Source organism: Sminthopsis crassicaudata, chromosome 2, assembly GCF_048593235.1.
Source record: "Sminthopsis crassicaudata isolate SCR6 chromosome 2, ASM4859323v1, whole genome shotgun sequence".
In the NCBI taxonomy this organism is placed as follows: Eukaryota; Metazoa; Chordata; class Mammalia; order Dasyuromorphia; family Dasyuridae; genus Sminthopsis; species Sminthopsis crassicaudata.
Genome location: NC_133618.1, coordinates 269,427,213 through 269,445,958, shown reverse-complemented (window position 1 = coordinate 269,445,958; position 18,746 = coordinate 269,427,213). Strand labels below are relative to the sequence as shown.

Sequence of the window (18,746 nt, the reverse complement as noted above, 5' to 3'; positions counted from 1 at the left end):
TAGATTGATACATATAGGAAATTGTTGGGGATAATTAAATGGTATATTGTTATTCATGAAGTTTAATATTCAATATAGTGGCAGATGGTTGTAAGTAAGACGGAAGTGGAGGGCAAATGTTGTACTTTAATTATTAATTCATTTTATCTTCTTTCTTATTATGTGACATAATACACGTGTTATAATCAGAAGCCCTGGACTCAAGACATTGGGAAATGCTCTTTGGGCTTATAAAAAGATTTTTAAAAAATGCTCTAGAACCTTTTCCAGTCACAGAGATTCAAATTAATAGATTTATAATTTCCAGCATAATGATTTCTTAATTTTAAAAATAGATACGGCATATGACTTCTTCATTTGGTTGAGACAAGTTTTCACAAATAATTCTTATTCCCTTATTGACCAACTCAAAATACTAAGCTTCTTACATACTCAACTAATTATTTCTTTGTTGTCTGAACTACTCCAAGAATTTCATGTTTCTTGTTTATGGTTAATTACTGTCTCTGTGATTTTGACAAGTCACCTAAACTTGCTGGACCTCAAGTTCTTCATCTGTAAATTAATAGTTTTGAACTAGATGAATTCTAAGATGTCTTACACTCCAAATCTATGACTCTAATGATCCTTTTAGCTGAAAAATAAAGTCAAACTTGAAGATGTTTCTAATGTTATATGATGAACGTAAACTTTTTCATTTTAGCCTACAATTCACTTTGATTTTTATTTCTGTGGACACATTTATAATTTATCATTGCTTCCACTTTGCATTACTTTATTTTCAAGCTTAAAATGTTAGAAATTGGGAGATGATTTTTTTCATAAAAGAAGTATTAACAGTTTTAGAATGGTACCCAGTTCTACCAAAGTAGAATGCTTCTAAATTTTTGAAGTGAGTTTTTCATAAGCCCAATGTTTTTTGTTTGTTTGTTTGTTTGTTTTTTTACCATTCTGTTACAATAATCATTTATTTTTAATTATTAGTCCCCTAAGCCTATCAATATCAGTGGCCTCAAGAATGCAAAACCCATAAAGGAGGTCATTCATCTTAGAGCTTAAACTCTAGAGAGCTTATTAAGCTCAATAAATATCTGTCACAACCCTCACTTCCTTTTCCTCTATCATTAAGCTATGCTACAGTAATTCTAGAAGTCACCTTACTTACACCTAAAATCAAAACTCTTTCTGTCATGTATAAAGATAGCTCTTAAACGTTCAGATTTGGTAGTAGTGGTGGAAAGTCACAGAAATTGTAGAAGACAAGTAGATTGATTTATACTTCATTTATATGAGCAGGTAGGTGATACAGTGGATAGAGTACTGATCTGAAATTGGGAAGACACCTTTCTGAGTTTAAATCTGGCTTTAGACATTAATTAGCTGTGTGATCCTGGGCAAGTCACTTAATTCTGTTTGCCTCAGTTTCCTCATCTGTAAAAATGTGCTGGAGAAAGAAATGGTAAACTACTCAAATATCTTTGCCAAGAAAGCCCAAATGAACTTCTGAAAAATAGGACATGACTAGAAGCTACTGAAGAACAATAACAATATTTATTAATACTCCTCTATACAACTGCATCTTGATAATTTGGGACTGAGCCCATTTAGTTCTCCCCTATCCTTTTCTCTCCATATCTCTATTTCTGTCTCTCTTTGTGTTTGTCTCTCTGTCTCAGGCTCTGCCTGTCTCTCTTTCCCTATCTGTTGTAATGGGGGAGCCACCTGACAATGGCTGCTGGATTTCCAACCCAGAATGGATCCCTTTGTATGAGAGGATGATACAAGGAGAGTGAGAGGCAGTTGCTGTTCTCTGACCTCTCTGACTAAGAGGCTGTTGCGTTGTCTGACTTCTCTTCCTTCTGCCTCCAATTTATCTCATTCCCAGTCTGCAACACCTGTCAGCAAAGGCTGCCCTGCAACTCCTTCAGATGCTATGATTATGGTCTCTAAAGTCATTTAAGTGTATTTAATTAAATAGAATACATCAAGCTTGAAGTTGCTGTCATGGTCAGTTTGGTTGGATATTTGTCAAAAGCCTCATAATAGATGCTAAGAAGTACATTAAATACATAATTTTTGCCTAGTAGAAATAGGTGCTAAGAAGACTAAATGGACCTCATTTACCTTTTTTGCAATGGGTAGTAAATATAAATGTCCTTTGGTGTTTTGCGTCAAAAGGTTGTGGGTTCTTCTTTTTTGGAGGTCTATAAGTACAAGTTGTATGGCCTTGTATGTACATTATAGTGAGGATTCCTTTTTTTTTTTTTTGGTATGATTTGAATTGAATGATTCTGGAACTACCTTCCAAATTTCAAATAAATACTATGATTCTGATAAATGCAAATTGTGGAGCTAAGTGAGGTTTTACAATGATAAGAGTGAAAATGGGCTTGCAGGGCATTAAAAAATATATGGTTGACAAACCCAAGGACCCCCAGCCTTTGGGATAAGAACTCAATGTTTGACAAAAATTGCTGGGAAAATTGGAAATTAATATGGCAGAAACTAGGCATTGATCCACACTTCACACCGTACACTAAGGTCAGGTCAAAATGGGTTCATGACCTAGGAATAAAGAATGAGATTATAAATAAATTAGAGGAACATAGGATAGTTTACTTCTCAGACCTGTGGAAGAGGAATGAATGCATGATCAAAGAAGAACTAGAGATCATTATTGATCACAAAATAGAAAGCTTTGATTAAATCAAATTGAAAAGTTTTTGTACAAACAAAAGTAATGCAAATAAGATTAGAAGGGAAACAATAAACTGGGAAAATATTTTTACAGTCAAAGGTTCAGATAAAGGCCTCATTTCCAAAATATATAGAGAATTGACTCTACTATATAAAAAATTAAGCCATTCTCCAATTGATAAATGGTCAAAGGATATGAACAGACAATTCTCAGACAAAGAAATTGAAACTATTTCTAGCCATATGAAAAGATGCTCCAAATCATTATTAATTAGAGAAATGCAAATTAAGACAACTCTGAGATACCACTATACACCTGTCAGATTGGCTAGAATGACAGGGAAAGGTAATGTAGAATGTTGGAGGGGATGTGGGAAAACAGGGACACTGATACATTGTTGGTGGAATTGTGAATACATCCAGCCATTCTGGAGAGCAATTTGGAACTATGCTCAAAAAGTTATCAAATTGTGCATACCCTTTGACCCAGCAGTGCTACTACTGGGCTTATATCCCAAAGAGATCTTAAAAAAGGGAAAAGGACCTGTATGTGCAAGAATGTTTGTGGCAGCCCTCTTTGTAGTGGCCAGATACTGGAAACTAAGTGGGTACCCATCAATTGGAGAATGGCTGAATAAATTGTGGTATATGAATATTATGGAATATTATTGTTCTGTAAGAAATGACCAACAGGATGATTTCAGAAAGACCTGGAGAGACTTACATGAACTGATGCTGAGTGAAATGAGCAGGACCAGGAGATCATTATATACTTCAACAACAATACTGTATGATGATCAATTCTGATGGACATGGCTCTCTCCAACAATGAGATGAACCAACAGTTCCAGTAGAGCAGTAATGAACTGAACCAGCTATACCCAGGGAAAGAACTCTGGGAGATGACTATGAATTTCCAATCCCTCTAATTTTGTCCACCTGCATTTTGGATTTCCTTCACAGGCTAATTGTACACTATTTCAAAGTCCGATTCTTTTTGTTCAGCAAAACAAGTGTTTGGTCATGTATACATATATTGTATTTAATTTATACTCTAACATATTTAACATGTATTGGTCAACGCCATCTGGGGGGGAAAGAGTGGAAAAATTGGAACAAATGGTTTGGTAATTGTCAATGTTGTAAAATTACCCATGCAAATATCTGGTAAATAAAAACTATTAGATATGAAAAAAATATATATATATACAGTTATATACAAGATTAGCTAGATGGTCCAGTGTTCAGAGTTAGAAGACTCATCTTGGTTAGTTAGTTGGTTGGCCTCAGACACTGTGTGGCCCTGGACGTCATTTTGTTTTCCTCAGTTTTCTCATCTATAAAATGAATTGAAAAAGGAAAATCCAGTATCTTTGCCAAGAAAGCCCCAAATGGAGTCACAAATACTCAGCAAACACCACAACCACAAGGCAGTGTGGTGCAGGAATGGAGAACTGGTCTCAAAGCTAGGAAACCTTTAGTCTGGTCTCCAACATACGGACTCTGGAGTTCTTTGTAAATCAGTTGACCTCTCTATGCTATGAATGTACACTGCAGAGAAGGGGCTGACTTGCTTTGGTTAAAGGAGTTTTATCATCTGGGAGTGCTTTATAAAATCACAAGTCCAGTTGCTACACTAATCCCTATGTAGAAAGCATAATACAGTATAGAATAAAGTACAAGGGCAAAGGATTTAGAAGGAGCCAGCTGGGACTTAGCATAAAGGGAACTTTCAGAAGACAGTTTGGGAGAGCATGATGAAGTTCAAGTGTCTCAGATTCTGAAAGCTAATTATTTGCCTTAGATTTGAAGGTTTTAGCCATCAGACTAAAGGTATATCACACAAGATTTATCAGTAGCATTTCTTCCTATATTTATCTTAAGATACCACTAAAAAATGGGAATTCATTACAAGTTGGCTCAGTTTTGAAAGTGGTATTTCTAAAAAGCTGCCCAACAGTCAAAAGGCTTTGACCTTCCCCAAAGAGATGATAATAATATACTATGATAGCAGGTATTATTCATTTATTCATGCTTGTCATGAATTTAGGAAATACATGGAGTAGAATCTGAAAGATACTATGAAAATTTGTCATTATGTTTTTTTAAATAAAATATCTTTCAAATTTAAGCTTATTCATCAGTAAAATGATCATATTAAAATTTTTACTATTTACCTTCTAGAGTTGTTAGCCCTAAATATGTGTAAAAGCTAGTAATGTTGAAAGAATATCGTTAGTTGACACTACCTTTGTTTACTCCATTTGCAAATGATTCTTCCTATTTTTTTAATTATCTAGGTTAATCAGGTGTCTGAGCACCAAAGCCAGAAATGATAGCAAATGTAGTAAATAAGAAAGAGAAAGTAATTGTATTAAGTTTCTTATTTGGTAGCAAAAAGGGGATATGGTAAATTATCCAATGAGTTAGAGGCTCTCTGAATTTTAATAATTTAGAATATCAAGTTACAGATACTCCTTTCACTGCATCATTCCCACAACTGGATGACTTTTTAAAGCTATAATGTCCTTTAATGTGAACCATATATAAATGCATGGATTTAGTCAAAGGTCTCAGCACAAGAAAGGAGGGGGAAAAACCTGGAGAATCATTGATACTTCAGTAGCATTTCAGACAATTAAAGTTCCTGAATAAACTGAAAAAATAGGAGTCATTTGCAAATGAAGTAAGCAAAGTTAGCATCTACTAATAATACTGTTTCTATAATATTACTAGCTCTTACACATAGGTAGGGCCAACAACTCCAGAAGGTAAGTTGTGAAAATATTAATATTCCCATTTTACTGGGGAATAAGCTGAATTTTGAAGAACATTTTATTCTTTTAAAACCAAATAAAATCAGTGCCCAGCTTATAACCCCCTGCCAGGAAGGGATGTTCCAAAAGGCCTGAAGGACCAAAATGGAAAGCAATGCAAACAATTCATAGACTGAATTGCTTTTCAAACTGCTAAGTGGATCTCTCTGAGTCAGCACATAAAACTTACACATTGAGAAAAATGTATTCAAGAAACTGGCCTATATATGCAGAGGCTTGTTGATGCCTGTTTCATTCTTTGTAGCAGAAAGTAGGTCACAGTGGGATAATATAGCTGTCTGTTGATTTTGGTACTTCATCATGAGTAATAAAATGTCAAAACCTTGCAACCTGATGCCCTTTCTTCTTACCTGGGGCTAAAATGCTCTCTTTAAAAAACTGTGACTACAGTTATTTGGAGATTAGTGCTCTTATTTGTAAAATGGAGGGGTTAGACCAAAAAGATTGAGGTCCCTTCCATCTTTGTATCTGTAATTTTATCATTAGTTCAGGCAATAGAGAGTACAGATTTTAGATCAGAGCCTGGGTTGAAATTCATATTAAACCTGTGTAAAGGACTAGAACTGAGCAATGCATTTGGATAATGAAGCACGTGAGACTAATTGCCAATTGGACAGTTCCCTATTAACTTGTTTGAAGGTTGACACTCCCGAGATGTTCTGTGCTGACTTGATTGGTGGGACAAAGAGGGAGAAGTGACGTGTGTGGGAGGAGTAGGAGGAGGAAGAAGAAGAATTGAGACTCAGATGCTGAGTCAGTCTCTCTGGGCGTTTGAAGGAGGAAGGTGTGTGTGAGGTTGCTAGGCCTAAGCCCCTGACCTTGACCTAAAAAGATCAAGAATAAAGACGTTTAGTGATCCTGACTCCAGCTGATTTCTGGGAAGACAGAGTTCCAGCAAACCTGGGTTCAAATTTTTATCCTGTGCTCCTGAGCAAGTCTAGTAATCTCCCTGAACTTCAGTTTTTGTTGTTTCATCATTTTGGTGATGTTTGAACCTTTGTGCACCTATGCTTTTTTTTCTTTTTTCTTTTTTTTTTTTTGGCAAAGAAACTTGAATAGTTTGCAAATTCCTTCTCCAGGTTTTTTTGTTTGTTTGTTTGTTTTTTAACAGATGAGGAAACTGAGGCAGACAGGATTAAGTGACTTGTCCAGGGTCACACAGCTAGTAAGCATCTGAGTCAGAATTTGAACTCAAGTCTTCCTGACTTCAGGCCTGGCTCTACATGTACTGAATCATTTCAGTTTCTTCCCTTATAAAAGGGAACAGTTGGTTAGGTGATTTTTTTAAGAGTCCAGCCTGCTCCAGACCTACAAACCTAAAACTATCAGACTTGGACTGTCTGAATCTTCCCCTTAATCCTTGGGAAGATTCTGGGAACATGGCAGAGTAGGTTGGTAAATTTCAAGCTCTCTGGATTTCCCCCCAAATACAACAAATTTGTTCTCAGGGCAACTATTCACTGGTGAGAAATCAAGAAGATTTGGGACAAAACAGGGGTCCTCCAACCCAAGAAGATCTGAAGAAAGTCCCAAGTTTGGGATTAACCCATATGAAGTACAAATACCTCGGGGCAAACTGTGCAGAAACCTAAAGGGGACCCCCTGAGGTGAGCTGGTTTGGCTGGAGCTTCAGCAGGAACCCCAGAGACTTTTAACTTTCTGACTATTTGTAGAGCCCTGAGTCTGATAAGACTGAATGAACCTTGGCTGATCAGGAACACCAGCTGTGCTGCTGAAACTGGCCCTGGGCCAGAAGGAACCAGCACCCAGTGAGTGCTGAGGCAGGAGGCAGGGATGCTGCTGGCTGCAGGCACTTGCTGGAGGATGGTGGTCTTGGTTTGGGCTTCATGATCAAAGGAGAGAGCTGAAGTGAAGCCAGAGGCACATACCCCCAGGATTACGGAAGTTTATATTAATACCTTTTCTTTAAAAAATGGGCAAAGAAGATCCCAATCATAGAAACTTACTATAGGAACAAAGAAGACCAGGGTTCATCTTCAGAGGATGGCACTGAAGTAAAAATAGCTTCCTCTACCCCAAAGACTAATGTGAAATGGCTCCCTGCCCAGAAAGAATTTGTAGAAGAACATGAAAAAGAATTTAAAAATCAAGTGAGAGACGTTGAGGAAAAACTAAAAATAAAACCATCTAAGAAAAACAAGAAAATTATGAAAAAAAGTTAACCAACTAGAAAAGGAGATACAGAATCTTAAAGACAAAAATAACCCCTTTGAAAATTAGAATTGGGCAAGGGGATGTCTGTGAAGCTATGAGAGACCAAGAAATAACCTAACAGATTATAGAGAATGAAAAAAAAACAGAATGTGAAACATCTTATAAGAAAAACAACAGATGTGGAGAGCAAATCAAGAAGAGAAAATACAAGAATAAATGGACTACCTGAAAGCTGTGACCAAAAAAAAAAAAAAAAACAACAAAAAAAACCAAAAAACAAACAAAAAAAAAACAAAGAACCTTGATACAATAATGCAAGAAATAATCTAAGAAAGTCACCAAATTTCAAAAACCCTAGATTGGAGAAAATGTTTCAAGAAACAAGGAAAAACAATTCAAATATGCTAGAGCTACAATTAGAATTGTTCAGGACTTGGCAGCAGCCACAATAAAAAATGGCAAGTCCTTGAATCATATATACCAACAATCAAAAAAGCTAATTCAATAATATTGAATGGGGGAAAAGGACATTCAATGAACTTGCAGATTTTCAGGATTTTTTCCAACAAAACCTGAACTCAATGGAAAATTTAACATAATAAGAGTCATTATCCAAGATTTGCTATGAAAGTTAAATCAATATTGCATGTAAAGTGCTTTATAAACTTTAGTGTTCTATATGGAGATAGGACTGTCTCTCTGATTTCAATGGGAGAGTATTCCTGGATGAAGAAAATCCATTGCCAGGGAAAATTGTCATCTACTGCATAATTTATAATCTTAGTTACTTAAGAGTCCTAGAAATATCTGATTTATAGCAGGATGTGTCAGATTATTGTTATTATTCTGTCATATCTGACTCTTTGTGACCTCATTTGGGGTTTTCTTGGCAGAGATACTGGAGCAGTTTGCCATTTTCTTCTCCAGTTCATTTTACAGATGGGGAAACTGAGGCAAACTGGGTTAAGTGACTTGCTTGGGGTCACTCAACTAGTTCGTATCTGAGGCTGGATTTGAACTCAGGAACTCCTGACTCCAGAGCTGGTGCTCTATTCACTTATATTTATAATAAAAAATTAAGATCATCTCTTAAACTACAAATGTGAATTTGAGTTTTTGGGGATTTTTTAACTTATGTTTTCTTTAATTGTTTTATGTTTTTGATATTCGGCCAGGAAACTTCATGGTGTTGTGGTCGACCTGCCGCACAACTGTGTTCAAATCTGTCACCAACAGGTTCATTAAAAACCTGGCCTGCTCGGGAATCTGTGCCAGCCTGGCATGCGTGCCTTTTGACATTGTCCTCAGTGCCAGCACCCACTGCTGCTGGTGGAGTTACACCATGCTCTTCTGCAAGGTGGTGAAGTTTTTGCACAAAGTGTTCTGTTCCGTGACAATCCTCAGCTTTCCTGTCATTGCTTTGGACAGGTAAGATCATAACAATAGTGACCTTCCCTCGTTGTTTTTTTTAAATTGTTAAAGAGGAAAAAAAATCAGCAGTCCAATTCCAACTGTGATTATCAGGGTTGCCCAAAGTATTCACCCTACCACAGTATTTCAGGAATACTGAGCATCTGAAACAGTTGTTGCAGCAGGATCCATTTTTTTTTCTGCAAACAACAGAAAAATACACACAGAGAAGAGACTTTGGTGCATTACATCATTAACATGAAATAATGCATACTATGTTGGGATGCTTACAGCAGCAACTTAGTAGGAAACAGTGATATTTGCACTATTGTGTATGGTTAGTTGCTCATCTGACTTTTTAACTGTGCAAATAAGCTAATTTACTGAAGATATGAAAGCATTTCTCATGATGTCAAGAAATGACCCCACATGTAGTTGAGCCTGGCTAAATGATTCTGAATTAATTCTTTTTTTCAGTTAAGTAATGTGGAGATTGTTTCTTCTCTCATTTTCTTTGCTCTTTCAAAGTTAGAAAAATGACTGGATGGGGAATCAGGAATCATGGGTTCAAGTTCCATCTCTAAGACTCACAAGTGTCTTTGGGAAGTATGTTTCTAGAGATATAGGAGAGAATATACCCCTGTGGAGTTGGGAGAATTCTCTTTTTCATTTATCTTGCTAAACTTTTAGTCATTCAACAAGAATTTAAGTGTCACTACCAGTTATGTACTGTGGTAAGCACTATTTATTAAATATTTTTTGTTTTAAATCTGGAATTAACTTGCTTAAATTTGATAGAATCTTTTTGAGTTGTAAGGTCAGGGAAGAATTTCATTCAGAAAATAGTAAAAGATGTTATTAATGATTTCCTTCTGTATAAAATAGAGATAATGATAGCACCTATTTCATAAGGTTGTGGGAATCAAATGAAATAATATGTAAGATTCACAAGCCTTTGGTGGCTCATAAATAAGAGCTATCTCAGCCAGATTATGTGTGTGGCTTCATGTTAACCAAAAGCACAGTCAGAAGCTACTCACAGTTGTGCTGACCCACTCACAGTTTATTTTACTGAAGAGATAGGCTGACTTGTCCCATATCGCTGGGAACTCAAGATTCATGTTGACATTTTTATGTCATGACAGTGTGTGAAGACTCTAGCTCATATGACAGCTAAACTGGGTCCAGGTAATTGGCTTTTAGAATTATTTGCTGAAATACAGTTTCTACTAATAAAAGACTTCTAAGACAGTAAAGAAAATTGGGAGAAACAAAAAAAAATAAGATGACACAATATGCAATTAAAATAGCTCCAATTTGATCTATTTAAACTAGGTATTGATGCTCCTTTCCAATGGAAGTTGGATAAAGGAACAAACTACATAAATTTAACTGACAGCAAGAAGACTAAAAAATTAGATACCAATTCAATCATCAAGTTCCAAGAGGAATTATATGACAGTAAAGCAACACAATAGAAACCAATTTTTATAATATTACAGAAGAGAATAGAGAGAGATTATAAATTCTATGATCTGAAAATAGAGAGTTAGGGGAAAATTAGTTTATAAACAATTTACTGTGAGATCTAAGTCATATCATCCTGAGAACATTTAAGGCCAATATTGGGAAATGGATGACAAACAGAAGAAAAATGAGAAAAGATCTGTCATTTCTAAAAAACAATTTTCTTTATCACTGTCCTTGAGATGCCTATCTATCTTTGAATTCTAACATAGCATTCCTAATAGTGCAGCATGAAGATTTAGAAAAAAAAGTTAGGAAAAACATATGGACTAGATGAGTTATCTAAATGAAAGATTAACTCCCTACAGATTTCAGGGTACTATACGTGAATGCTATACGTGAATGGTACGGCAAATCCTGGAACATCATTGAGTCCCTTAAATGAGATGACATCTTTTAATGATACAAACTTAAAAGAATTTAGCCTAAATACTTACACAGGAAAAATCAAGTGGATGACAAGTACCTATTCTATCTATCTACCATGATATGAAATTAGATGGACAGTCTATAAAAGGTAGTCCATCAGAACATACATATTGAGCAGATAGTTCAGACAATGAACAGCATTAAGGAAGGAATAAGAAAACAAGTTGGCTTGTATCTGAGAAATTACACGGTATTTTCAGTGACCTCAACTTTCTTCTTAAAAGAAAACCTATCTGTTTAACACTAGTATTATTTTGATGATGCTGTGTGACTAAGAAACTTAGACTATCATGCTATTTAAAGAATCAAATAAAAGGCAATGAAAGGGATTCATAGTGTTCACAAAGAGGCATAATGGTCAGAGAAGAATTTCCTTCAGAAAATAAGGTAAAAGATGTTATCAAGCACATATATTCCTATACATACATACATAATTTGAAATATGTTTGAAATGAGAGAAGGGTCAGTCATAAAGTAAGAGCTAGGAATAATAGCCTACTGTTTTGTTATTCATATGTTATCAAGAGATCTAAAAGATATTTCCCTAGCATGTTTGGGTTAATACTCTGAGAAGGATGTTATGGGAGGATATGAACAGGAATCACATAAATTAAAAAAAACATGAATGGATTGCTCCAGTGTCCATATCAATGAAATCATAGATCCATTGAAATATTGAAGGATGTTTTCAAACAGAGCAGGAGTAGGTGACTTTTATTGGGTCCAGGACTTTCCTTTGAATCTAAATTATAAACATACATATATATGTATACACACACATACACAAACACACATATCTGCATTCATATAGATATATAGTATATATACACAATGCATATCTATATATCCTCTTTTTAAAATAGAAAAAAATTATTATTATTGCTATCATTTCACATGGAAGAAAGGAAATGAAACAACCATTTATTAAATACCTACTATGTGCCAGGCATTGTGCTAAGTGCTTTATAGATCCTCAAAACAAATTCGGAGGCAGATATTATTATTATTTTTATTCTTATTTTAAAATTGGTAAAACTGAGGTCAAGATTAAGTGACTTGATCAAGGTCATACAATTCAGATATAGTGTCTAAAGTGAAATCTGAACCCAAGTTTTCCTGATTTCAAGTCCAATGATTTACCAATTAAATCATTCTGAATCCATAAAACAGATTAGGATAAGATTACAGATTTAAAGTTTGTAAATTAAGGAGTAGGATTAGATAATCTGAGAATTCCTGCCTAGTTTTAAATAAATTATTCTATGTGATCTTTGATTATTTGAGACTATAGCTTTTAAACAGAAATTGTTCAGCGATCTGAAGAATTACATAAAATTGCCAAAGCATTTGCATAAAACTCCAAAAGATGGCCACCTTAAGAGTATAAAGGGTTTTTAGATTTTTATATTTAATTATTAGTAGTATTTTTTCCTCTTTTAAAATGATAAACTACTACCCCCAACTTTTTTCCAATATGAATTTAGTACAAATCTAATTTTGTAGGTGATTGAAATCACTTAATTAATGTTATGGATATTGATTGACCAACATTATAAAACTGACTACTGAATTGGCCTTGATTTAACTTGCTAAATTGATTTTGTGAAAGTGGCTGATCACAGTCCATCCTTCATTCTGGCCCCATTCCAGATCAATTTTGAAGCTAATCATAGCACAGAAGTATCTGTGTGGGGGTGTAGATTGAATCTGAGCATAGACATGTTTATTTTAGTGAGTGTGACATCTGCAGGAATAGACAATCTTATAAGTTTACATTCAAGACCTCTAAATAAAAGTCTGGAAATTATCTTTATTCTTGAATTGAAAAATAAATAAAACTTCAAGGGAAAAGGCTTCCTCTTACATCACAGAGATGCTTTGGATGAGTGTTCCTGCCTATGATGACGGAGCTTTACATAACTTTGAATAAATTGAAATTATTTTCTTATCATTTACTTACATAGAAATGGTTGGATTTTAGAGTTGAAAAATCCCTCCGTGGCCATGTAGTTCACCCACCCCACTCCATGACTGAAAAAGAAACTCCCTCACAATGTAACCACTGACTGATCATCTTGCTTTTACTTGAAAGCCTCCAATGGGGCTAGGTCTGGGGAAGGATCTACCATCTTCCATTTCACTTTGGGATTGTTCTAATTATAAAGATTTTCTTGTTGTTAATACGTTTTCTTTCTTGTCCCTTCCATTTACTGCTCCCTCCCTCTGGGCTCTCTTCCACAGGACAGTCCTTCATAGATTTGAAGGCACTTATCATTCTCTCAGCCTTCTCTTTGATCCTAATAAAACACACAGAAGAGTATAGAAGTGCCATAAGACGGGCTGTGGGATTGACCTTAGGCAAATCACTCAACCTCACTTTCCTCATCTGTATCCATCTCTGAAATCCTCTCATTAGAACTCTAGAATTCTGTCTCTCTACTCATCTAGCCTTCTGTATTCGGCTTCTAGAATTTAGCAGCAAATATATATATTATATATATATATATATATATATATATATATATATATATATATATATATATATTACCACTTGTTTTAGCTCTTTCCTGTTTTTTTTTAAATCAATGTAGAAATCAGCCAATTAAAATAGTTTTTTTTTCTGTTGTAAGACTTTTTTTTTTTCTTGTCTATCTTGCAGGTACTACTCGGTCCTATACCCATTAGAGAGAAAAATCTCAGACGCCAAATCTCGTGAGCTGGTAATGTACATCTGGGCCCATGCGGTGATCGCCAGCATTCCTGTGTTTGCCGTGACCAACGTGGCTGACATTTACGCCATGTCTACCTGTACAGATGTCTGGAACTATAACCTGGGCCACCTGTTGTATGTCCTGATCTACAACATCACGACTGTCATCGTACCTGTGGCCATGGTCTTTCTCTTCATGATTCTCATTCGTCGGGCCTTGAGTGCCAGTCAGAAGAAGAAAGTCATCATCGCGGCCCTGCGGACACCCCAGAACACCATCTCCATCCCTTACGCCTCTCAGAGGGAGGCTGAGCTGCACGCCATGCTGCTCTCCATGGTGACCATATTCATCTTCTGTAGCGTCCCCTATGCGACTCTGGTTGTCTACAGGGCGGTGCTCAATGTCTCCGATACATCTGTCTTCCTTCTGCTCACTGCCATCTGGCTGCCCAAAGTGTCTCTCCTGGCCAATCCTGTTCTCTTTCTGACTGTAAATAAATCCGTCCGCAAATGCTTGTTGGGAACCTTGGTTCAACTTCACCGCCGGTACAGCCGCCGCAATGTGGTCAGCTCAGGGAGCGGGGTCCCTGACGGGGCCCTGGAGCCCAGCATGCGCTCGGGAAGCCAGCTCCTGGAGATGTTCCACATTGGGCAGCAGCAGATCTTCAGATCCACGGAGGATGAGGAAGAGAACGAGATCAAATCCATTAGCTCCACTGACTACCAAGTAAAGGAAATCCCTGCTAATAGCCAGGAGGGAGAGCAAGAACTACAGTTTGCTAGTCCGCCAGCGCCACCTGGCACGGTGGATTCTGTGGGTCACGGGGTGCTGGCAATGCCTGCAGAGGTCGAGGTGGCCCCTGAAAAATATTCTCTGCAGTTTGGCTTTGGACCCTTTGAGCTGCCTCCCCAGTGGCTCTCAGAAAACCGAAACAGCAAGAAACGGTTGCTTCCTCCATTGGGGAATACTCCAGAGGAACTGATCCAGACCAAGTTGACTAAGCCTGGAAAGGTGGAGCGGAAGATCAGCAGAAACAATAAAGTCAGCATCTTTCCAAAAGTGGATTCTTAGCAAGGGCTGGAGCTCCTAGCGCTCTGCCTTCTTGAGATTGACCATATTGTGTGATCCCATGGATCGGCATTGAAATCTCTTATGTGTGTGCCAGAGACAGAAATGGGAAAGGGAAACATATATCCAAGTATTATTACTATTTTTTTATATATGTCTCTATGTCACAGATGTTAATGATAAACTTCACACTCTACTTTGTGGAAACTACAGAGGTTCCCTCTGACCCTTTATACACTTCCCCAGGGCTTCTTATCCAGTCTCCCATATTCACCTGGTAGGTTAGGAATCTAAGAAAATCACTCAGCTGACCGCTGTCTGTAGGAAATCCAAGATGACTGCAAATAATAGGTCATAAAGACAAGATAAAATGTCTCATATCCCTGAATATCACTTAAACTGTTAAAGCTTATTTTTAAAAATGTTTATCTAGGCCCTTTACTTTAACCTCCTAGGAGGTTAAACCATTTTAATTGACATCTCAATGATTTCTTGTTATTTATACTGTGACATAGGGAGGGGATATATATCCCCTTCCTATCTTTTATATATATATATATATATATATATATATATATATGGAAAATGAAGTACCCACTACCACTGGTAGAGTAAAAAAATCTTAACACCTAGAAGGTAAGTTTCATAGAACTATCCTCTAGGATCAGTGGTCCTCAAACTTTTAAATAGGGGCCAGTTCACTTGTCCCTCAGACTGTTGGAGGGCTGGACTATAGTAAAAACAAAAACTCACACTTTGTCTCTGCCCCTCAGCCCATTTGCCATAACCTGGCTGCCGCATAAATGTCCTCAGCGGGCAGCATCTGGCCCGCGGGCCATAGTTTGAGAACTCCTGCTAAATTGCAGTAAGTATTTGAGAATATATGTAGCTGCAAAATACTGAAAACTACCCTCATATCCTCTTCTTCCTCCATAGCTTGTTACAGCATCAGTAACTGAAAGGCAGCTGGGAAGAAAAAGCTGGTCTCAGAACTAGGAACACCTGAATTCAAGGCCTTCTGCTGACACACATTGGTTGAGTAATTCTGGGCAGCTCACTTGATCTTTCCATTTTCTTGGCCATTTATTGAAACAGTAAGATGTGCCAATCTGCATTGGTACAGGGAGTTTTCTCATCTGGGAATTCCTTTTACTATACTGAGAACAGGTCCAATCTTTATCAGTAACTGTCTGTTGTTCAGTTGTGTCCAACATTTTGTGATCCCATTTAGGGTTTTCTTGGCATAAAGTACTTTGCCATTTCCTTCTCCAGCTCATTTTACAGATAAGGAAACTGAAGTGAACAGGGTTAAGTGACTTGTGCAGGATTATACAACTAGCAAATGCCTAAGACCAGATTTGAACTCAGGCCTTGTTAACTATGGGCTTGGTACTCTATCCATTGGGCTACCTAACTGCCCTGTCAGTAACTGAAAAAGACATCAAAGACACTCAGAATAAGGACCAAGAGAGACTAAGAAGAAAGGAGAAGTGTCTTGGACACTGTAATTTTTCTTCTTATTCCATTAAGGGAAAGGGGCCAAATGAAGACCAGCAGAAGTAAAAATACATTGAAAAGATGTAAATGGGCTATCTTTAAAATTATTTTTGTATAGAATATTCCCTTTTGAAATTATATGACAATTTCTACTCAACTTTATATAAACTAAATTCTCTGGAAAGTCAATCTAAAATGAATGAGAAGCTGAAACATTCCACAAACATTTATTTCCAAGATTTGCTTCTCTCAGATGAATTTCTAGTGTGAGACTCAAGATGCATCCTGGAAGAGGGCACCTATTCTAGGGATGTATAAAAAGTTCAAATCCACATGGAAAAAAAAAGAGACATTTCAGGTAACTGAGCCCTTACTACCCAAGGCCTCTAGACTCTGGTGAGAAGTGGCCCTTCTCAAATAAACCTCTTCCCTTTTCTGGTCAGAGAAATGTCTGTCCTTATGAGAGGACTCAGGCCCTCCTTAAAGCTTCCCTCCCATTTTTCCTTTCATTCAGTATGTTGTCATATGTATCTTGAGTGTGAGTTTCAAGGTGTTACATTTTGCAAGACTGCCATCCTTTACCGTGGGGGGTTAAAACCCTTATTTTAGTTGCAAGTAATAGCCCTTTGTTACCTCTCTTTATTTGTTGTGTTGCCCCTGATGTGGTTGACCTCTAAAGCACAAACAGTGACTGTTATATACACTCTCAAGATTTGTACTTATATTTCCTCTGTGCATGACAGACCCAACATTTATAGCTTTTTGCTAGTGTATTTAATGTATTCCTTACAGTGTGGTTTTCAAAAACATGCAAAGTCATTACAACTTTGATTTAAAACAAAAATCAGATGGGAAGTTTTGCCTAGTTTACACAAATTTGCCAAATGTGGACATTTCTGTGTTGTTTTGAAAAAATATAGGTATGTTATAAATTCTGCTGAGGCAGGTTATGATGGGCATATTTCTTAGATAAATCTGAAGCAGATGGATGATTTCTGACAAATCAGTGCAGAGTGTATTTCTATGACTTAAAGACTAACATTTTAATAAAAATGTAAAAAGTAATTTATAAACTCAAAAGTTGTATTGGTTTCTTTTATTTTCTTTTTTCTCATTTATTGACTGGTGTCACTGTGGAGTTATAATTTTTAAAAATCACTTTTGTAATTTACAATTGAATTTTCCTGTGATATTTCTTAACGTAGAGAATTATAAATATCCAGAAGTAGACACTTATAGATCTTTCTAATAAGTACTATAAAATGTGGGCAAGGATTATTCCAGGTTTGACTTTATTAGATAGAGCACTGAGCAAAGGAAAGGAAAATAGGACAGAGGTGAGATGGAGCTTCAATTTTCTTTTAAATTAGAGATTCTTAACTTTTTTTTGGTCACAGACCCCTTTTTTATTCTGGTAGAACTTACAGTTGGACTTCTTTTCAAAATATAGCTCACTAGAATACATCGGTTTCTGAGTTCAAAAATAAAGATTTAAAATAGATTCCTGGGAAAAGAAAATAGTAAGCCAATTATCTGGTATTGGCAAGGAGAGCCAATATTTGTCCTCTGCTTTCAGTCCTTACTGATCTGGATTGTGTAAATGTGCCCTGCAAGTGACTCATACAACTCAGCATCAGAACCAAGACCTCTCTGAGCTTCATCCTGGTAGGAGGAAAATATGAATCAATCTACATTGTTTCCATCAGAGCATTAACAAGCATTATGAATGATTCTCTACTAAGATGATTCATCCCTAACATTTACTAAATTCAATTGATCTTTTGCAACACTTAATCTGCCCTGTTCTCAATAGAATTCTATAGCCATAATACATGTGCACTAATGGCAGCTGATCAGAATATATGAAACTAAAACTGAAATTAAGATTCAAGGCAGAAAGGAAGAAAAGAAGGAAGGAAACAGGCATTTACCAAGTACTTACTTTGCAGCTAGGTGGCCCAGTGGACAGAGTGCTAGTCCTGGAGTCAGGAAGACCTGAATTCAAATATGCTTCAGACACTTAACTTACTAGCTGTGTGACCCTGGGTGAGTCATTAATCCTGTTTATCTCAGTTTCCTCATCTGTAAAGAAGGAAATGGCAAATCACTCTAAGTATCTCTTCCAAGAAAACACCTCAAAAAGAGTCACAAAAAATTGACTAATCAACTAAAGAACAATAAATGTATTAGGCACTTTATAAATATTAGCTCATTTGATTCTCAAAACAAATTTGTGAGGAAAGGGCTATTATTACTCCCATTTTGCAGTTGAGGAAACTGAGGCTGACTGTAATAAAGTGACACTTTCAGGGTCATACAACTAGTAAGTATCTGAAGTTGAAATTCTATACCCGGTGTTCTATCCTTCACACCACATAATTGTAAAAAGCAGGGT

General features: G+C 36.4%; 1 protein-coding gene across 1 annotated transcript in view; it reads left to right on the top strand.

The window, feature by feature from the left end:
• GPR176 (G protein-coupled receptor 176) overlaps positions 1–18,332 on the top strand; it is a 119,583-nt gene extending 101,251 nt beyond the window's left edge. The window contains exons 2-3 of the mRNA XM_074289251.1: positions 8,885–9,137; positions 13,735–18,332. Coding sequence (XP_074145352.1) covers positions 8,885–9,137; positions 13,735–14,857 — 1,376 coding nt within the window. The 3' untranslated portion in view covers positions 14,858–18,332. The remainder of the gene's footprint in view (positions 1–8,884; positions 9,138–13,734) is intronic.
• Positions 18,333–18,746: the final 414 nt, after the last annotated feature.